Genomic DNA, 22,517 nt, shown 5'->3' on the forward strand with positions numbered 1-22,517 from the left:
AGATTTCAAGTTCAAATCCAGCCTCAACAACTTAGCAAGACCCTGTGTCAAAATAAAGAATAAAAAATAGAGCTGGTGGTGGAGCTCCAAGGTACAATGCCCTGGGTTCCATCCTCAGTGCCACAAAAACAAACAAACAAATAAACAAAATAAAAAGGACTGGGGGTATAGCTCACTGGTAAAGCACCCTTGGGTTCAATCTCATAACACACACACACACACACACACACACACACACTAATTATTTTGAATCTTAATTAAGTTATAATGTCCCTAGGCATTTATTAACTTACCCTGCCTCTAGAATAACCACTCATATATCTCTGTATTAGTTTTTTTGCATATTGAGAATGATTGATATTCTAGCTATTTATGTATACATTCTATATTAATGGGTACTAAGTTAATGCTTTGAAGTGTAAAAGTGCCCTTAGTATATTTAAGGTTTATTGACAGTAGATCCCATTATCTTAATTTCATGTATATTTCACTTCACTAGGGATTTTTTAGGGTAATAATCACTAATGAGTAGAATGGAGAATGGCAATGATAATGAAAGTGAGAAAAAGCCATGCATTATATGTTTGTCCCACTTTCCTTCCTCGTTTCTTCTGTTAATAAACATATTCGGCTTGGCATGGTGGCTCATGCCTACAATCCCAGTACTTAAAAAGGGTGAGATACAAGGATCCCAGGTTTGAGGCCAGCCTCAGCAATTAAGTAAGACTCAGTTTCAAAATAAAAATTAAAAATAGGACTTGAGGTAGAATGCCCCCCGGGGTTCAATCCCCAGCACCACATATACATCACATCACACACGCGCACACTAACATTTTTACCAAGAAAATACCAATTTTTTCCTGATTTGATTAATCCTCTTGATAGTTCATACGGGTTTAGATTTCTAATGTTAATTTGTTTTTTATTTTATTTACTTTTGAGTGTGTGGTACTGAGGAGTGAACCCTGGGGATCTGAGGATTACCGCTGATCTGTACCTCTAGCCCTTTTTCTTTTTTATTTTGACTTGAACCTACCATCCTCCTGTCTCAGCTACCTCCCAAGTACTGGGATTACAGACATATGCCATCATTCCTAGCTTTAATGTTTAAAACAATAGATTCTTAAAATATTATATTCTCTAGTGTTCAACACGAACACTAAATGATAATATTTTGACAGTTTGTGTCTTGGGGTAAGTCATTGGATAAGTGCTTATCTATTAATTGTCTTGTCTTTCCAGTCCTAATAGAGGCTTTACAGAAATGCACTGTATGAGTGGCCACTCAAATTTTGTCTCTTGTGTATGCATCATACCCTCAAGTGACATATACCCTCATGGACTAATTGCTACTGGAGGAAATGACCACAATATTTGCATTTTCTCACTGGACAGTCCAGTGCCACTTTATACCTTAAAAGGCCACAAAGATACTGGTGAGTATAAACACTTTCGTATTTTTCTAATTGGAAAAGTCTCATCCTTTTGAAAGTAAAATTCACATATCCATTTTCCCAAGTTTTTAGTATGCTGTCTTTTACTAATGCTTGATAGTGGAAGCCTTTCAGATCATATTAGTTCTGTAAATTCTGTTACAAATTTATTTGTAAATTTAAATATTGACTTTTGTGTGTGTGTGGTACTGGGAATTGAACCCAGGGGCATTCTACCTCTGAGCTACACCCACAGAGCTATTTTATTTCTTACCTGAAAACAGAATCTCACTAGGTTGCTGAGAGCCTCACTATGTTGCTGAGGCTGGCTTTGAATCTACGATTCTCCTGTTTCAGCCTCCCAAGTAATAGGATTACAAGTTGTGCCACCACGCCTGGCTCAAGATTAGCCTCTACAATTTAGTGAGACCCTCTTCAAAATAAATAATAAAAATAAGGCTGGGGTATAGCTCAGAGGTAGAATGCTCCCTGGGTTTAATCCCAGCACTACCAAAAAAAAAAAAGGATTGACATTTTATATTTGTAAAAAGTATTATTTTGGGGTTGCTAAGGATTGAACCTAGAGCCTCTTGCATGCTAGGGATATACTACCACTGAGCTCTTCCCCATCTATACGTAAGAAGTAAAGTGTTCAATTATAAAAGGAAGAGGCTGCTTAATTTTAATACACCTCATGATATTGGCTTTTAGTTATTTTGTGCAGTAAAATTAATCAGGAACTAAAAGTATTTATCTTTGGGCTGTCATCTCTGTACTTAGGAATCAAATTGAAGACCTAGAGGGAATATATTAGGGATCTAGTATGAGTATTGAGGAAAATTTAGTACTTACGTATACCAGTTTTCAAGATTGGCATATATTCCTGAATCTGTGATAATTCTGGATAATTCTGGATACTGAAGCATTCTGCTACTGAGCCTGTACTCTTGTCTATTGCATTTTTCTGTTACTCCATTGACTTGAACCTTAATTGGATAAGATACCATCACCTTAGAAAGTGTTGTTAAAATTGCAATGCTTGAATAAATAACTTGTAAGGTTGAACATTTCTCTACATGAAAATGTTTTGACTAATCACTTTTTTCCTCCTAGTTTGTAGTCTGTCATCTGGAAAATTTGGAACATTACTTAGTGGCTCATGGGACACCACTGCTAAAGTCTGGCTGAATGACAAATGCATGATGACCTTACAGGTACAGTATTTCTGTGTGAAGAGTCTAGATAATAAATAAGTATGACGATTCTCTGGCAGCTGAAATCAATTACCCATTTTACTCACAGGGTCATACAGCTGCTGTATGGGCAGTAAAGATATTACCAGAACAGGGCTTAATGTTAACTGGATCAGCAGACAAGACTATTAAACTGTGGAAAGCTGGAAGATGTGAGAGGACTTTTTCAGGTAAGATCACGGTAGAAAACTTGTACTGTCGCTTCTTATTTGCTAAGATTGATACTTCCCTTAAAGGATTAGCAGCTTAGAAGTGATATTTGAAAAATATCAGCATATTAGAGCCCTTATATTTGGGCAAATGTCATTTTTCTTTTTTTTCTTTTTCTTTCTTTTTTTTTTTTTTGTGGTTCTGGGGTTCCTGGACGCCTTTCTAACTTAGGGCTACACTCCCAGACCTATTTTTATATTATTATTATTATTTTTAATTTGGAAACAGGGTCTCTTAAGCCAGCGCGGCTGGCTTTCAAACCTGCGCAATCCTCCTGTCTCCGCCTCCCAAGCGCGGGGATTACAAGCGTGCGCCACCACGCCGGGCCAAATGTCATTTTTTTGACAGTCAATATTTAACAGTATGAGATTGGCCTCAGTAACTTAGACTCCACAATCTAGTGAGACCCTTTTTCAAAACGAAACAATAAAAATTGTTGGGGTTGTACCTCAAAGGTAGAATGCCCCTAGGTTCAATCCCCAATATCACACAAAAATATATTGCCAAGACTGCATAAAGTTAATTGCCGTGTGTGTGTGGGGGGGTACTGGGGTTCCTGGAAGCCCTTCTACCTCCGGGCTACATTCCCATACCTATTTTTTATATTTTTTATTTGGAAACAGGGTCTCTTAAGCCAACACAGCTGGTTTTGAACCTGCGCGAACCTCCTGTCTCCATCTCCCAAGCATGGGGATTACAAGCGTCCGCCACCACGCCCGGCTACCATACTTTCATACATTTAAAAAAATGAATAAAATTTCTCTAACTTGAAAAATCAGTTTTTCCTAATACTTATATGTTTTTAATAGTAAAATATATATAGCCATTAAGCAAATGATATATTTTATTGATGTAAATTACTTTTTTTTACTGCAGGGCATGAAGACTGTGTAAGAGGTTTGGCAATTTTGAGTGAAACAGAATTTCTTTCCTGTGCAAATGATGCAAGTATTAGAAGGTGGCAAATCACTGGCGAATGTCTTGAAGTCTATTATGGACATACAAATTATATTTATGGCATATCTGTCTTTCCAAATTGTAATGGTAAGATTATTGTATTCTATATATTAAAATTTTATTTTGCACATTTTTCTGTCCTATTCTTGAGGGTGGGCTATCATCTGTGACTGGATTATTCACTAATTTTATTTCTTATATCCTTGTTTCCAAAAGGAGAAAACTCTATAGCCATATTTGTGTGTGTGTGTGTGTGTGTGTGTGTGTGTGTGTGTGTGTGTTACTGGGAATGGAACCCAGGGGCTTTCTATCTCTGGGCTACACTCCCAGACCTATTTTATATTTTATTTGGAAACAGGGTCTCACTAAGTTGCTGAGAGCCTCACTAAGTAGCTGAGGTTGGCTTCGGAGCTGTGTGATCCTCCTGTCTCAGCCTCCCAAGTACTGGGATTACAAGCGTGCGCCACCACGCCCGGCTTTATAGTCATATTTATATTAATTCAGAGTATATCATTGTTATACAAAAGCTCTTGGATATTTGAGGCATCACTGTAAAATTTATTGGCACAAGGCATAGAATTATATGAAATGAGTAAAATATTTTTGAAATTGTATACAAGAAACAAAATATAAAACTTATTATAAAGCACTGACATTTACAAAGTCTATATATCTACAAAGTTGTTTCTAAATGTACTTAATTTTACTTAAACACCTTTTTCTATTTTTATTCCTTTTAGATTTTGTGACAACAGGAGAAGACAGATCTCTGAGGATCTGGAAACATGGGGAATGTGTTCAAACAATCCGACTTCCAGCTCAGTCTATATGGTGCTGCTGTGTGCTGGACAATGGTGACATTGTGGTTGGTGCGAGGTATTTATATTCTAGTTAGTCAATAAATTTTATGTGTATAGGCCTTTGATAGGCACGACAATGTGCAAAGGTAAGCCATAGAAATTTCAGGTGAATTGTGAAGACTATTTCACATTTCTGTTGCTGAACAAAACAGTTGTAAATGTAACTAATGATATGTGATATTTTATACCAGTACTGTATTGCAAGTAGTACAGTCCAATCTTTTTTTTTTTTTTTTTTTTTTTTATGGTACTGGGGATGGAGCTACACCCCAGCCCTATTTTTTATTCTTTATTTTGAAAGAGGATCTCATGGAGTTGCGAAAGGCCTCACTAAATAGCCTAAGCTGTCCGTGAACCATGACCTACCTGTCTCAGCCTCCCAAATGCTGGGATTACAAGTGTGCACCACCATATCCGGCTCAGTCCTATCATTGAATGCTAGCGAAAGTAGAGATTGGTGTGAGAAAACCTTATGGAGAAGAAAAGTTCAAATTAGGTGTGTGTGTGTGTGTGTGTGTGTGTGTGTGTGTGTGTGTGTTATTCAGGATTGAACCCAAGATCATTCTACTTCTGAGCTGTACCCCCAGGCATGTTTTTTGTTGTTATTTGTTTTGTTTTTGTCTTTTTAGCAGGGTCTCACTAAGTTACAAAGGGCCTCACTAAGTAGCTGAGGCTGGCCTTGAACCTGCAATCCTCCTGTCTCAGCCTCCCAAGTAATGGGATTATGAACATGTGCAACCATGTGGGGCCCAAATTGGATTTTGAAGCATAGTGAGCAAGAAAGGAAATTATAATTTCTGACAAAAGAGACAATATAAGCTTCCTCTACAGAATGAATGTGATATGCAGGGAAAATGAGGGGAAATTATAGATAATTAAGGATGGGCCTTCACAGTGGAGAACCCTAAAAACTAGGCATTTTTCTTATTCAGTGCCTAGGGCTAAGGGGTTGTAGCTCGTGTGTGTGTGTGGGGTGGGGGGGTGGTACTAGAGACTGAACCCAGGAGAATTCTACTTCCAGACCTTTTTTTTATTTTGAAACAGAGCCTCGCTAGGTTATTAAGAGTGTCACTCAGTTGCCAAAGCTGGTCTTGAACCTGTGATCCTCCAGTTTTTGCTTCCCAAGTACAGGATAATAGGCATGCACCACTATGCCAGGCAGGTTGTAGCTCAAGCAAGGAATGGCATGATTAAAGTGGAAATTAAGAATTATTACACATGTTGATCAGCTTAAACTAGGAGTAACATTCAGAAGGAAAGCAAACTAGAAATCAGTTGCAGCAGGTGTGAAGTTACAAAGCATTGACCCCACAATACCAGTAGATAAGAAATAAGTAAATGAGATCATTCGGAGGAAAGGTTATCAGTAAGGTAATGAAAGAATCCAGCTTTTGGCAATCCCCCTTAATAAAAATGAGGAAGTAGAAGAATTAGCTTGGTGCAGAAAGTGATAACTTTGGCTTTTGATTTCCTGAGTCTGCGTGGTGGTTAACCACAATGATGACAGTGGATCATTGTCGATTGAATTGGAGCCTAATATAAGAACTGAGACTAAGGTAATAATTTACATAAAACTACCGTAAGCAAGCTATAGATCGCCTTTTTTCTTAGGGAAGAAATATAGAGGATGAACAGAAGTGATCTGTAAAATTGAGTAGGATTAATATAGCTGAAGGTAGCTAACTTAGTTTTAGACAGGTGTGATGATGCACGCTTTTAATCCCAGTACTTGGGAGGCTGATGCAGGAAGATCACTGGTTCAAGACCAACCATGGCAACTTAGTGAGTTTCAGTAACCTACAGAGACTGTTTCAAAATAAATACAAAAAAGACTGGAGATGTAACTCAGAGAGAGAAAGGCCCTCAGTACAATCCCTGGTACCACCAAAAAACAAGAGGAAAAGCTAGAATTGAGAAATCAAGGAAGTAGAGAAACTGTTCTGAGAATAACAGTTGAAGACTGCCGTCCAGTGTAGACATAAGGCTGTTGTATTTCTTTAATTGAGGTTACATTGCTAGGTACTAGAAAAATAAAGAAAGCCCATATTCCATATTGACTACTTGTAATTTTATAAACCTTAAGTTGGGTCTTTGAGCCTTTTGTAAAGTAAATCAGTGATGGGTGTCATGGTTTGGGGGTAAATTATTACTATTTTAGAATGAAGTTATCCAGAAGAAGAAAACTTGTAAAATAACTATTTGCAACTGAGTGTGTTGGTGTACACCTATAATCCTGGGACTTGGGAGACTGAAATAGGAGGAACACAAGTTCAAGGCCTGCCTGGGCAATTTACCAAAGCCTTGTTTCAAAATAAAAAATAACAAGGGCTGCGGATGTGGCTTAGTGGTATGTTTCTAGGTTATTATGATGGTAAGTATCTTGGAATTAAAGATTATACTAAGTATATATCTCCCATCTTTTGCCAGTAACATCCTTTAAATAGCTGAAATAATAGAGAGTAATACATGAAGTTAGTATAGTGTTATATTTGTAATAAGCACATAGAAACTACTTATTTATATTCAAAAATATAGATTATTTTTTATTTGGATCATTCTGGTGTAAGAATATTGATACACTGCGACAATGACTTTTAAAATCTGTTTTTTTTTTTTTTTTCTTATAGTGATGGTATTATTAGAGTGTTTACACAATCAGCCGATCGGACAGCAAGCACTGAGGAAATCAAGGCTTTTGAAAAAGAGCTTTCTCAGGCAACCATTGATTCTAAAACTGGTGATTTAGGGGACATTAGTGCTGAGCAGCTTCCTGGCAGAGAACATCTGAATGAACCTGGTAAATATTTTAATTTATCAAGTAGTTTAAAATGCCACCATATTTGCCTTTTAAAACACTAAGAGTGATAAGGAAAAAATGCTGTTTTGCTAGTGTTTCATTGTTATTGTCATTGCTAGATACTTACTTTTGAGAATTTTTAGTTGTATTTAGGTCTATGAGAAACCATGTTTTTCTGCCCTTGTCTCACAATTTAGACTTTGAGCTACATTTCTCTTAACAGGCATTTTTGTGGGTTTGTGGGCCCTTTCAGATTGTGCAATCTGTTCAGGATGTTTCTGAAGTCTAAGCCAATCTTATGTTACTAGATACTACTGGACTTTTTGCACACTTACAGTGCAAACACAGTGTTAGGTAAAACTGCTGGCAGCCTGGCACACAAATCAAGGCAATGGCATTAAACTTTGCTAGTAGTTAGTGTTTTTTTCACTGGCATGCAGTTGTAGTTTTTTGAACAAGTATCATTTACTTCTAAGAATCTCCTCAGTGATGCTTTAAAAATTATTAGTTCTATTGCATCTTGATCTTTTTTTTTCTTTATGTTGATATGGGGATTGAACCCAGAAACATTCTACCTCTGAGCTATACCCCTAGCTCTTTTAATTTATTTTTTTTTTAATTTCAAATAGGGTCTCACTAAGTTTCAGAAGGCCTTTTTAACTTACTATCTTCAAACCTACAATCCCCTATTTCAGCCTCACTGGGATTGCAGGCATGAACCACTATGACCACTTGAGTGTATGTGTGTGAGTGTGTGTGTGTGTTTCTGGGGATTGAACCCAGGGGTATATGAAACAGTTTTTTGGGGTTCTTTTTGTGGTACTGGAGATGGAATCCAGGGGCATTCTACCTCCAAACGATACCCCACTCCTTTTTTCTTTTTTCTTTCTTTCTTTCTTTCTTTCTTTCTTTCTTTTTTTTTTTTTTTTTTTTTTTTTGCGATGCTGGAGATAGAACCCAGGGGCATTCTACTTCCAAGCTACACTCCCACCCCTATTTTTTTTTATTCTTTATTTTTGAAACAGGGCCTCACTAACTAGCTGAGGCTGTCTGCAAACCGCAATCCTCCTGTCTCAGCCTCTTAAATGCTGGGATTACAAGCCTGCGCCACCACGCCCAGCTCTGGAAACAGAGTTTTGCTAGGTTTATAAAAATCTCACTACATGGTGAGGCTATGCTCAAACCTGTGGTCCTCCTTTCTCAGCCTCCCAAGTATTGGAATTACAGATGTGCGCCACCACACCTGGCCTTTAATACACATTTAAAAAATACTTTGGGTGACAGGATGTAAAATAAACCCACAATACCTTGATGTCTAAAAGAAAAGCTCTGTGTAATCATTTTAGTTGTGAATTAAACTATTTTTTTCATACAGTACCATTTTTGCTTGGAAGAACAACTAAACAACTAACTGATTATTCAGGCTTGGGTAGAGACAGACTTTTCCTTTTTTGTAGGGAAATTGAACCAGGGGGCATTCGACCTCTGAGCTACACCCCCAGCCCTATTTTGTTTTTTTATTTTGTTCCTTATTTTGAAACAGGTTCTCTCTAAGTTGCAGAAAGGCCTCACTAAGTAACTCAGGCTGGCTGCAAACCTGTGATCCTCCTTTCTCAGCCTACCAAGTACTGGGATTACAAGCGTGTGCCACCATGCCCCGTTTTTATTTTTAATTTTGAAATGGTCTTGCTAAATTACCAAAGCTGGCCTTTCAGCCTCCCACGTATTGGGATTATAGGCCTGTATCACCAAATCCATTGACTTACTTTTTTTTTTTTTTTCGAATAACAAAATGAGCAAGTCACTTAAAGGAAAGTAACAAGAATATTTGTTGCCTCCGATAAAATTTTTTAGTGAAAATCAAAATTTTAGAAATTTTGTTTCTGTCACCAGGAACTTGATAGATTTCTAATACTTAAAAGACTATTCTGCTGGGTGTGGTGGTGTACACTTGCAATTCCAGTACTTGGGAGGCAGAGTCAGGATGATCACAGGTTTTTACAGATAAGCTCAGAAACCCAAGGCCCTCCACAACTTAGTGAAACCCTATTTCAAAATAAAAAAATAAAATGGGTCTGGTGGTATAGCTCAGGAGGATACCTCAGGGTTCAGTCCTGAGTACCACAAAAAGAAAAAAAAAAGACCACTAGTGACATAAGTGGTAATAGCAAATACATAGTCTTCATGCATAAAATGTTTATGTAAAATCTCTATATAAGTGGTGAACCAATATTTTTCAAATGACTAATACAAATGAATAGTATTTCAAATGAATAATATAATGATATTATAAACTTATACATGGGTAAAGTACCCATTCAAAGTGGAAGAGAGTCCAGTGGATTTTAGTGTAATAGAGCATGAAAAATTCATTGATATGGTTTCAGATTCTAGGTTGTAATCTTTAAAAACTAACATTTGTGAGCCACGTGTGGTGGTGCACGCTTGTAATCCCAGCATTTGGGAGGCTGAGACTGGAGGATCGCGTTCGTGGACAGCCTCAGCTACTTAGGCTCTCCACAACTTAGTGAGACCTTGTTTCAAAAATAAAGAATAAAAAATATGGCTGGGGATGTAGCTCAGAGGTAGAATGCCCCTGGGTTCTATCCCCAGTACCAAAAAAAGAAAGAAAGAAAGAAAAAAAACTACCATTTGTAGAATATTGACATTGTTTTGAAAAACTATCTAATTTGTCCTTTGCTTTTGAGCTGCATACCTGCATAAAGCTGAATTTTATTTGTTTACTTAAACTGAAACAACTTGTTGGTAAAAGGGATGTTAAGATGATGGAATATAAGTAAAATTCTTAAGAAAGCAAAGGAATAGTCAGGTATGGTGGTACTTCCCTTTAATCCCAGCTACTTGGTTGGCTAAGGTGGTGGGGATCACTTGAACCCAGTCATTAAGGACCAGTCTGAACAACATAGCAAGACACTGTCTCAAAAAAAGGTAGGCAAAGAAGCTAATCTTGTCGACATCTGTATGAGGATTGTAGATCCCAGAACGCCTCAGCAAGTAGTGAGATACTCATCAACCTAGTGAGATCCTGTTTCAAATAAAAATAAAATAGGGCTGGGCATGTAGCTTGGAAATAGAATGCCCCTGGGCTCAATCCTCAGTACTAGTACTAGGGATGGATGATAGATAGATAGATAGATAATAGATAGATAATAGATAGATAGATGGATGATAGATAAGTCCATGGTTAACTTGGAGTGATGAGTAGACAAAGTCAAAGAGGATGGCTGAGGCAGTTTATATTGGGTCTTAACAACTCAAAGGACTTAGGCTTTTAGTAAATCTGGATATGGTGCTGCACACTGGTATTTCCAATACTTGGGAGGCTGAAACAGGCAGATTGTAGGTTCAATGTCAGCCTCAGCGACTTAGGCCTCAACCAACTTGGTGAGCTCCTGTTTCAAATTTAAAAATTAAGCCAGGCATGGTGGCGTACACTTGTAATCCCAGTACTTAGGAGGCTGAGATTCTAAGCCAGCCTAGCAGCCTGAGCTAGATAGTGAGGCCCTCAGCAAGTTAGTGAGACCCTGTTTCCAAATAAAATATAAAATAGGTCAGGTGTGTAGCCCAGAGGTAGAAGGCCCATGGGTTCTATTCCTAATTTTAAAAAAAACTTTTTAATAAAAATTGGGGGGCCAAGTGTGGTGGTGCATGCTTATAATCCTAGCATTCAGGAGGCTGAGACCAGAGGATCGTGGTTTGTGGACAACCTTAGCTACTTAGTGAGGCCCTCTGCAGCTTAGTGAGACCCTGTTTCAAAGTAAAGAGTAAAGAATAGGACAGGGGTGTACCTCAGAGGTCTAATGACCCTGGGTTTCATCCCCAGACCTGCAAAAAAAAAAAAAAAAAAAAAAGAACTGGGGGGTGAAGTAAGTATAACTTAGAGGAAGAATACCCCTGGGTTCAAGCCTCAGTACTGGGGAAAAAAAAATGTGAATAAAGAAGTGATTGAAGAGTTTAAATTTTTGAAGAAATGTTAATGCTTGCTGAGTTGAATATATGCTGTGAAGGATCAAGAACAAATGTAGGAGATCATTTATTTAATCCATCCAGCTGAGAAATGATGATATCTTTTACTAAGTGATCAATATAGTGATAAGCTGGACGTGGTGGTGCACACTTGTAATCCTAGCATTCGGGGGGCAGAGACAGCCTCAGCTACTACTTAGTGAGGTCTCTTGCAACTCAGTGAGACCCTGTTTCAAAATAAAGAATAAAAAATGGGGCTGGTGGTGTAGCTGGGAGGTAGAATGCCCCTGGGTTTCATCCCCAGTACTGAGGGGAAACAAAGATAGTGATATTGAGAAGACATGCATAGTTTTCTATTCGTATGTATTTAAAGAATGAGTGGGTAGAAATTGTTCAAGAATTGGCTATGGAATTGAGAAAAAGAGATATCAGACTTAGCTTTTTGACCTCAGTCACTGAAAAAAATGAAGAGCCATTTTCTGAAATAAAATACATAGGCAGGAGGTATTTGATGCTAAAACTTGTTTTTTATTTTAATTGGGCCAGTTACTTCCTAATAGAATCACTTTTTTTTTTTTGGAATGAGAGTTGAACCAAGGGCCTCTCACATGCTAGACAGCCTGCCACTGAGATACATCGCCATTCCTTTTTTTTTATTTTGAGACCAGGTCTTGCTGAGTTACCCAGGCTGGCCTTCAGTTTGCAATCCTCCTGACTCAGCCTCCCAAGTAGCTGGGTTTATAAGTGTATACCACCATGCCCAATTCCGCGTCACAGTTTTTAAAACTTCCTTTATTGAATATAGTTTCCTCTTAACCATTATTCTCTTTTCATCACCTTTGAGTAGAATTACATTTTTACATCTTTTGTTTAATAAATTTTCTTTTAAATCAGAATGTCAGTTTTCATACATAAATTTTAACATTAAGAGTTTTCTACCTAAATGTTTTTAAATTTTATTTTGCCATTCTACTTTTGACTCTTGAAATTTTTATTTTCAGGTACTAGAGAAGGACAGACTCGTCTAATTAGAGATGGGGAGAGAGTTGAAGCCTATCAGTGGAGTGTTAGTGAAGGAAGGTGGATAAAAATTGGTGATGTTGTTGGCTCATCTGGTGCTAATCAGCAAACATCTGGAAAAGTTTTATATGAAGGAAAAGTATGTTACCTTATACTGTATAATTGTCATCTTAAACCATTAGACAAATTAAGTTTTCTTTTTCCCCATGCTGATAAAGTTTTCTTTGGTGTTTTGACATTTTAAAAATATGTCGAGCCGGGCGTGGTGGCACACGCTTGTAATCCCCGCGCTTGGGAGGCAGAGACAGGAGGATCGCGCAGCTTAGGAGACCCTGTTTCCAAATAAAAATGTAAAAATAGGTCTGGGAGTATAGTCCGGAGATAGAAGGGCTTCCAGGAACCCCAGTACCACCAAAAAAAAAATATATATATATATATATGTCACTGCAGGGAAATTATCATTTTTTTCTGTCCTAAAATAGAATTTTTAAGCTGTGTGCAGTGGCACATGCTTTTAATCCAGTACTTGGGAGGCTGTTACAAGGAGGATTGTAGGTTAGGGGCCCATCTCAGCTACATAGGCCTTCCACAACTTAGACCCTGTTTCAAAAATAAAGAATAAAAAATAGGACTGGAGGTGTGACTCGGAGGTAGAATTCTCCTGGGCTCAATTCCCAATACTACCACCAAAAAAATAGATTTAAAAAAATATATATCTTTCTACGTAGAGAAAGCTTTATCTGTCTTCTAGGAGTTCCCAAATATAACACTTCAGAACCATTTTGAATAGGAGCTTCTATGTCACCTCTCATCTAATGCTTAATTCCTGGCTGCATTTAACATGAGGGTCTATAGGGCAGCGCTTGTAATACCAGCATGTTTGGGTGAGTAGGGCACAAAACAGTTGATACTTTTGTCCTTGAGACCAACCAATTAGAAACTCTCCTTTGGTCCTAGAATTATTAGATAGTTGTAATTCATCCCCCATCACTACCGGCAGCTGCTCTCCCCCAGTGAAATACATACAGCAGATACAGATGGTTGCTACTAATTTTATCTGCCAAAGATGAAGCTTTTAACATTGTACTTTGGAGACTATATAAGTACTATAATTATTAAAACAAAGAACAATAATATCTGTGTTGTGTTGTATGCCATTAGCATATGTATAACAGGAAAATGGTAACCGTTTCTCTTTGTTTTATATTCCTATCAGGAATTTGATTATGTTTTCTCAATTGATGTTAATGAAGGAGGGCCATCATATAAATTGCCGTATAATACCAGTGAGGATCCCTGGCTAGCTGCATACAACTTCTTGCAGAAGAATGATTTGAATCCCATGTTTTTGGATCAGGTGGCTAAATTTATAATTGATAACACAAAAGGTCAAACATTTGGCATTGGGAATACCAGTTTTTCAGATCCATTTACAGGTGAGTTAGTGTTTGTATTAAGTCTTATGTGTTTGTCAGTTTTCTGTTGCTGTGACAAAATACATGAGAAAATTAACTTATAAGAGGAAAGAATTTGGGTCATGGTTTCAGAAGTTTCAATTCCATGGTCACTTGGCTCCATTGATTCTGGGTCTATAGTAAGACAGAACATCTCACCTCCTGACAGCCAGGAAGCAGAGTGAAAGGAAGAGACCTAGGGCATGCCCCCAAGGACCCATTCCATTCCAGGAAGTCACACTTTCTACAGTTTCTACCACTCACTGTGAGCATCCAGAGCCCTCATGAGCCAGTCACCTCTCAGAAGCCCTACCTGTGAACATTGCATTAGGGACATTGTAGATCAAACTATTGCAATCAGTATTTGTTTCCTTTTTTTGTACTGGGGATTTAACCCAAGGGTATGCCTAAGCACATGTTTTACAACTGACCTATACCCACAGCTTGGTTGATTTTTTTTTTTTTGATGTGTTTATTTATTCAATTATTTATTTTTACAGTACTGGGGATGGAACCCAGGGGTATTGTAACTTAGAGCTATACTACCCCAGCCCTATTTTTTATTCTTTACTTTGAAACAGGTTCTCACTGAGTTGCAAAGGGCCTCACTAAGTAGCTGAGGCTGTCCACAAACAGTGATCCTCCTAACTCGGCCTTCCAAATGCTGAGATTACAAGCTTGCGCCCACACCTGGCTATTTTTGTTGTATTTAGAACCCTTTATGCTTAGTTGTTTAAATAGAAACCAAGATCTAGAGATATTTACTTCCTGTTTATACTTTAACCCTCAAATTATTTTATAGAACTAATTATAAATTATCTTCTTCAAAATTGTAGTTCCAGCTGGGAATGGTGGTGCATGCTTGTAATCCTAGTACTTGGAAGGGTGAGACACTAGGATTGCAGGTTCACAGCCAGCTCAACTACTTAGCAAGGCTCTCTACAACTTACTAAGACTCTATTTAAAAATAGGGCAGGCAGGGGGTGTAGCTCAGAGGTCAAATGCCCCAGGGTCCGATCCCCAGTACCACCACCACCACCACCACACACAGACACACACACACACAACCTATAGTAAAAAGCCTAGTTGTAAACTAAATAAAGTTAAGAAGTCAGCCGGGCATGGTGGCGCATACTTGTAACCCCAGCATTTGGGAGGCTGAGACCGGTGGATTGCAGTTCGTGGACAGCCTCAGCTACTTAGTGAGGCCCTCTGCAACTCAATGAGACCCAGTTTCAAAATAAAGAATAAAAAATAGGACAGGGTGTGTAGCTTAGAGGTAGAACGCCCCTGGGTTCCATCCCCAGACATGCAAATAAATAAATAAATAAAGTTAAGAAATTTTGTTTCTGTCATTTGAAGTATAAAGAAGCTTATAAGTTTTCTTACATAGATTCACCTTTTGCTGTGGTTCTATTATTGAGCTATACCTTAGACCCCAGTTTCTATTTTTAAAAATATGAGCTGGGTGTGGTGGCATGTGTGTGTAGGGAGGCTAAGACAGAAAGATCACAGGTTTAAGGCCAGCCTCAGTAACTTAGTGAGGCCCCGTTTCAAAGTAAAGAATAAAAAATAGGGCTAGGAGTGTAGCTTGGAGGTAGAATGCCCCTGAGTTCAATCCCTAGTACTGGGGGGGGGGGTATGTTATAGTGAAATTTAGTACAGATTTTATTCTCAGCTATTTAGTGAGGCCCTCCACAACTTAGTGAGACCCTGTTTCAAAATAAAGAATAAAAAATAGGGCTGGGAGTGTACTTCAGAGGTAGAATGCCCCTAGGTTCAATCCCCAGTACCACAGTGTGTGTGTGTGTGTGTGTGTGTGTGTGTATGTGTGTGTTCTCACACATCGCACATTTGTAAATGTATAAATGTAAATCGGGTTCCTGTGTAGAACTTTCTCTTTATAGTCTTTTCACCAGTAGGTTGTAAGCTTCAGTAGATATAAGCAATTTTGTTCCCTGCTGGATCCCCAGCACTGTGCATACTGTTTGACTGTGAGTTAATGAACCAGAGCTTCTCTAAAAGATTAACATTTAATGCCTGTGGTTTTGATACCAACAGCAACAGCAGGAATTTTAGTGAATTTGTATAGGAACAGGGATAGAAAATGATTAATATGTGTATATTATTTAGGTCAGAGATCACCTGCAATTCTTTTCATATTAGACTATAGTCATTTTATTATTTATATGTTGGAGCTGAGAAAGTGTTAGTGTTAGAAAAAAAAAGTGAAGGATCGCATGAATTTTAATTTCTTCCCAGCCTTAAGAGTTGATTATAATTTCTTTTTTTTTTCTTTTCTTTTTTTTTTCTTTTCTTTTTTCGCGGGTCTAGGGATAGAACCCAGAGGCATTTGACCTCTGAGCTACACACCCTGCCCTATTTTGAAACAGGGTCTCACTAAGTTGTGGCGGGCCTCACTAAGTAGCTGAGGCTGTCCGCAAACCGCGATCCTCCAGTGTCAGCTTCCCTAATGCTGGGATTACAAGCATGTGCCACCATGCCCGGCTAGTTGATTATAATTTCTGTCATTCTATATGTGACAGCCTTGCTCTTCAATTATTCTCCATACTTAAGTTCTTCTAATATAAGCAGTGTGCTATTTATGAAATTCATAATTTTGGTGTACTTCGCTTTTTGTTTGTTTTGCATGCACAGGTGGTGGTCGGTATGTTCCAGGCTCTTCAGGGTCTTCTAACACATTGCCGACAACAGATCCTTTTACAGGTGGGCTGTAGTTTTGTTTCCTGTATGCCTTTTTACTAAATAGATAGTATTTTGCATTGTATGGCTGTACATTTTGGAGATATTATCTGGTAACTGATAATTCTCTTGTTTATATTTTCTATTTTGATGAATTTTCTTTAACTTCTAATTTTTGCTTTTTTTTCTAGTGTAGTTTTAAAGATTTCCTCATGACTTTTAAGTAGCATATTTTTAGAACTCATCATTTTCTCCAATGATTCTTCCAGCCAGGAGAGCAGAGTAGTTAAGAACATAGGTTTTAGAGTCAGACAGTTAGTTAAAACCTGGCTCTACCACTTACTTGCTCTGCAGAGTTGGCAAGTTACTTAACCTGTCTGAGCCTATTTTTTTTATCTGTGAAATTAGATAATAGGGGAACCCAGCAACCAGGACACAGCATGAGTGCTATCATTGGCAAGATGGTACCAGTCACAAGCAGAGGAGGAGCCATGTGAGTCCATGATTGGATGGAGCAGTACAATCAAGAAGTCTGCCCAAGCATATTTTGGCTTAGCATGGAAGGAGAAATTCCACCCAGCTAACCAGGATTAGTCTTCCTAAACTAAGTTATTAATGGCCTTCTTGAAGCCCTTGAAGTGTCTTTGTGTCTCTTCAGAGTGAATTTACTTACTGAGGTATGCAAACCTCAGCGCCAACACTGCTGGGGGGAAAAATTGCCAGAGTTGGACTTTATCGAAACTGAAGAAGCCTCTATTTTAGGATGGCTCTTAATATCTTTTATGATGTTATTGTTGTATCTTCAGGCAGAGTTCCTAGACATAGCCAATTTGGGAAGAGACTCATAGCCCTTAAGGAACCCACTGGTCTTGTAGACTTAGTATCATGAGCTATAAAAATGACAGCCAACAACCCTTTAGGCTCATTGTGAATTGTTCATAGTGAACTTCCTTTCTCCTGTGAATGAATTGGTGGCCCAGATACAAATGTTTATCTGGCACATTGGTAATCAGTTTACTAAAATAACCAGCCATTGAGCAAAATGGCTGTGACAGTGGTTTTAAGAAAGTCTTTGATGACATAATGTGATTTCAATGGTAATAAGGATCTAAAGAGTGGATAAGATGATAACTTTCAGCTGGACGTGGTTTCGCATGCTTGTAATCCCAGCATTTGGGAGGTGGAGATCAGAGGATTGCCGTTAGCCGACAGCCTTAGCTACTTAGTGAGGCCCTTTGCAACTCAGTGAGACTCTGTTTCTAAAACAAAAAGACCAAAAAAAAAAATAATAATAATAGGGCTGGGTGTGTAGCTCCGAGGTAGAATGTCCCTGGGTTCCATCCCTGGTGCCGCAAAAAAAAAAAAAAAAAAAAAAAAAAAAACTTTATCAGCAGTTCAAGCAGTTCAGGAACAAAGATTTCCTGAAACCTATGATGTTATTGATGTTATTGATGAAACCTATGATGTTTCAGAATCTCAGTGATGACTTCATTTTGGAACAGAAAGAACATACCAAGATCCTGCCAATACCAGCAAAATCAAGAGAACTCCTGGGCCCATCATAACCAGAGCATTTCTCACTGTTGTAAAATGTCAATCAGTCAGAAAATGCAATGAAAATGTAGATATGCAAGATAGAATACTAAATGTTGAAGAGAATGATGTTATCATTAGGATTACTGAATTATACTTCTATAAAAAATAAATACCAGAATCAGCCTGGCGTGGTGGCACTCGCTTGTAATCCCAGTGCTTGGGAGGCTGAGACAGGAGGATCACATAGGTTCAGAGCCAGCCCCAGCTACTGAGTGGCACTCAGCAACTTAGTGAGACTCTGTTTCCAAATAAAGTATAAAATAGGTCTGGAAGTAGAAAAGCCCCTGGGTTCCACCCCCAGTACTACTAAATAAATAAATACCAGTTTCTACCATTTTGAGATAGGAAAATTAAATGACATAGAACTTACAGAATATTTAGAAAGATGCATTATTTTTCTCCCAAGTTTACCATTGCACTAGGAACCAAAGATTTCCCTACAAGTCTATAACTTAATCTTAATTCTTTTTTCTTTTCCTTATTATTATTATTTTTTTGTGTGTGTTTGTGTGTGTGTGTGTGTTATTGAGGATTGAACTCAGGGACATTTGACCTTTGAGCTACACCCCCAGCCCTATATTTTATTCTTTACCTTGAAACAGGGTCTCACTAAGTTTTGGAGGGCCTAGGTAACTGGGGCTGGCCTCAAACTTGCAATCCTCCTGTCTCAGCCTCCTAAGTACTGGGATTACAAACATAAAAAACAACAAACAAAACAAACAAAAAACAAACAAAAAAACAAAAAAAAAGCCACCACGCCTGGCTTTTTTTCTTATTAATTTATGCAGTATTCAAAATTCTCATGTCTATTAGAGTGATCTGAGAAAGTTGGGCATGATGGGACACACCTGTAATTCCAGTACATGGGAAGCTGAGACAGAAAAATTGCAGATTTGAGGCCAGCATGCAATAATTTTGTGAGACTCTTTTAAAAAAAAAAAAAGTCTGAGGGTATTAACTCCTTGGATTCAGTCTACATTACCAGGCACAGGCTTGTAATCTCAATACTTTCAAGGCTGAGGTAAGATGATCACAGGTTCAAGGACAGCCTCAGCAAGTAGGGAGACTCATCAACCTAACAAGACCCTGTTTCCAAATAAAAATATAATAGGGCTGTGGGTATAACTTGGAGACAGAATGTCCCTGATTTCGATCCTCAGTACCACACACAAAAAAAAGAATGATTGGGGAAACTTTTTAAAAATATTCTTATCCCAGTATTCAAGCCTCAGAGGTTCTGATTCACTGCTTTAGTGGAGAAGTTAAAATAACACCCTGACCAGGATTCGGATTAAATGGTCTTAGTTACCGTTTGCTTTAAGGCATTTTTTAAAGTTCTCTATTTCTGAACTAGAACCAATTTAGAGCATCTGTTATAGATAGACTTTAGAAATCTACATGTTAAATAGGTGACTCATTCTGATAACCAGAGAGCACATTTAGAAAAGTATAGGACTACACTCTGCCTCTTAATGCCTGTGGACACATTATTCCACCTTCTTGTTTTTTTATCCTATTGGGGTTTGAACACAGGGCCACACTACATGCTAGGCAAGCATTCTATCAGTAAACTACACCCTGAGCCCTAGCTAAACGTCAGCCCTTTGTATTTTTTATTTTAAGATAGGGTCTCACTAAGTTGCCTAGGCTGTCCTTGAACTTGAGATTCTTCTGCCTCAGGTTCTTGTGTAGCTGAGATTACAGGCATGGGTCAACACAGCCAGCCCCCACCTTTTTTTTTTTTTTATTTGTTTTTCTATGTATGTTGCACCATTTATAGCAGCTCTTAAATATATATAAACTCAAGAGAGGCCAGAAAAAATGGTTCATCTTCATTCTTCCCTCAAAGGCTCATCCAGGGCTGTGAATACCTTTATCTCTGATTTTTCCTTCTACAATTATTTTTTTGTATTTTTCTTTTTGTCATCAATGAAACAGCCACAGGTATAATCTCAAATGTGTCTGGGCTGCTGTCATAGCATCCCTAACTTTTACAAGTCTTTTATAATTGTTCTACATATTAAGCAGCTAGTCCTTTCCTTTTACTTTAATAGAATCGGGTTCACATTTTATTCTGGGAGCCTTTATCTTCAATCTTCACATTTTTGTCATTTATTAAACTTCTATAATTATTATATATAGGGGACTCTAATTTTTATTTTGTCACTTCAGAATTACTTTTTAGTAAACATTTATTGGGTTCTTACTATATGCACTGTATTGCTCTAAGCATTTTTCTGTATTAATTTTATACCACATTTATTTTATAAAAGTGCTCTTAGGAAGTGTGACTAATAATGAGAAGTTAAAGAAGGGATAGTTTAAACTTTAAAATTTGTAGTTTGCTTACTAGGAATATTATTGTATTATAGGTGCTGGGCGTTATGTGCCAAGTTCTACAAGTATGGGTACTACCATGGCTGGAGTTGACCCATTTACAGGTACATACTTTTAATTTCTTTATTTTTTTCCCTCCCTCCCTCTGTGTGTGTGTATCTGTGTCTCTGTCTGTCTTTCTCTTTCTCTCTCTCTTACTCTTTCCCTCTCTCTCTCTCTTTCTCGCATGGGAGGTTGAATCTAGGGGCATTCTATCTTTGAACTAAACGCCCAGCCATTTTTATTTTTTATTGTGAGACACATTCTCCCCAAATCCCTAGGATCTCCTAAATTGCTAAGGCTAGCTCCAAACCTGTGATCCTACTATCTCAGCTTCCCAAGTGTTGGAATTGCAGGTGTGTGCTACCATGCCTTACTTTTCTAGATTTCAAAAACTCATGCAGCTTTTAATTAATGAAAAGAGTAAGAAATTTGCATCATTTTTTGGCTTGGGAATTTTTTTATAGTAAATCATTTTCATGGCTTGGCTTTGAGAATTTTCTTAAAATTTTTTTTCACTCTGCATAAGAATCATTTGGGGATCTTAAGAAAAGTAAGTTCAAGTCTCATATTGCTCTAGCAAAAGGTCTTGGCAAGGATAGTTTTATAATCTTCATTTTTTTCTTTCGCTTTTTGTTCTTTCCCCCTTCAGATTGCTTGTTATTTTTCATTGCATGCATTGAGTATTTATTTCAGTAACTGTGAAAGGAATCATACAATTAGAAAAATCTCATTTTTATCACTACTTATGATTCTATGTTCTGTAAATAGGGAATAGTGCCTACCGATCAGCTGCATCTAAAACAGTGAATATTTACTTCCCTAAAAAAGAGGCTGTCACCTTTGACCAAGCAAACCCTACACAAATATTAGGTAAGTTTATTTTGATTGATTTTTTTTCATCTATGTACAGACTGTTGAATACACTTTTCAGGGCTGTTTCTCTTCCTAATGTATCAGGAAATGGGTATTTACATGAATAGAGATTTGCAGTATGTTATTACACACTATGTTGACTACAAATATACAATCTGGTAATGAACCCCAAAATCTTTGTTAAAAAAAAACCCTTATATACATACAGGGGTGTGTGTGTGTGTGTGTTACTGAGGAATTGAAACCAGAGGCATTCTACCTTCGAGCTACACACCCAGCCAATTTTATTTATTATCTGGAAACAAGGTCTCCCTAGGTAGATGCTAGTCTCACTACTTGCTGATGCTATTTAAGAACCTGTGATCCTCCTGCCTCAGCCTCCTAAGTACGGGGATTACAGGTATGGGCCACCACTGGGCCTGGCAAAATAAATGTTTTATGATGTCTTTAATAAGAAAAAAACTGAGAGGCAATGTAAGTCCTATTCCCCAAGCTATTCATGTTTTCAGGGGAAAAAAATAATGAAAATGAATGAGTAAAGCTTTTTTTCTTTTTCTTTTTTTTAATCTGGTCTGGGGATGGAACCCAGGGGCATTTGACCTCCGAGCTACACCCCTGCCCTATTTTTATTCTTTATTTTGAAACCGGGTCTCACTGAGTTGGAGAGGGCCCCTCACTAAGTAGCTGAGGCTGTCTGCGAACCACGATCCTCCAGGTCTCCACCTCCTGAATGCTGGGATTACAGAATGCTGGGATTACAAGCGTGGGCCACCACGCCCAGCTGAGTAAAGCATTTTAAAAATAAAAATCTTATCTTTAAAAAGTTAATGGACTGGGCTGGGCGTGGTGACACATTTGTAATCCCCAATCTTGGGAGGCTGAGAAAGGAGGATTGTACAGGTTCAAACCCAGCCTCAGTTGGCTTAAGAGACCCTGTTTCCAAATAAATATTAAAAAAGAAAATAATAGGTCTGGGAGTGTAGCCCAGAGGTAGA

General features: G+C 37.9%; 1 protein-coding gene across 5 annotated transcripts in view; it reads left to right on the forward strand.

Moving 5' to 3' along the window:
- Nucleotides 1–22,517, forward strand: part of PLAA (phospholipase A2 activating protein) — a gene marked incomplete at both ends in the record, with an annotated part of 41,432 nt that overhangs the window by 13,551 nt on the left and 5,364 nt on the right. The window contains 11 exons of one of the 5 annotated variants that reach the window (XM_080708522.1): nt 1,243–1,436; nt 2,547–2,647; nt 2,736–2,856; nt 3,773–3,940; nt 4,594–4,729; nt 7,341–7,510; nt 12,499–12,656; nt 13,734–13,953; nt 16,630–16,698; nt 20,643–20,711; nt 21,418–21,519. In XM_080708522.1, the coding sequence (XP_080564648.1) occupies nt 1,243–1,436; nt 2,547–2,647; nt 2,736–2,856; nt 3,773–3,940; nt 4,594–4,729; nt 7,341–7,510; nt 12,499–12,656; nt 13,734–13,953; nt 16,630–16,698; nt 20,643–20,711; nt 21,418–21,519 (1,508 nt within the window). The remainder of the gene's footprint in view (nt 1–1,242; nt 1,437–2,546; nt 2,648–2,735; nt 2,857–3,772; nt 3,941–4,593; nt 4,730–7,340; nt 7,511–12,498; nt 12,657–13,733; nt 13,954–16,629; nt 16,699–20,642; nt 20,712–21,417; nt 21,520–22,517) is intronic. The other 4 variants (XM_080708524.1, XM_080708523.1, XM_080708526.1 and 1 more) reach the window with 4 other exon arrangements.

The sequence above is a fragment of the Muscardinus avellanarius genome (assembly GCF_963383645.1).
Source record: "Muscardinus avellanarius genome assembly, chromosome: 13".
Taxonomy (NCBI): domain Eukaryota; kingdom Metazoa; phylum Chordata; class Mammalia; order Rodentia; family Gliridae; genus Muscardinus; species Muscardinus avellanarius.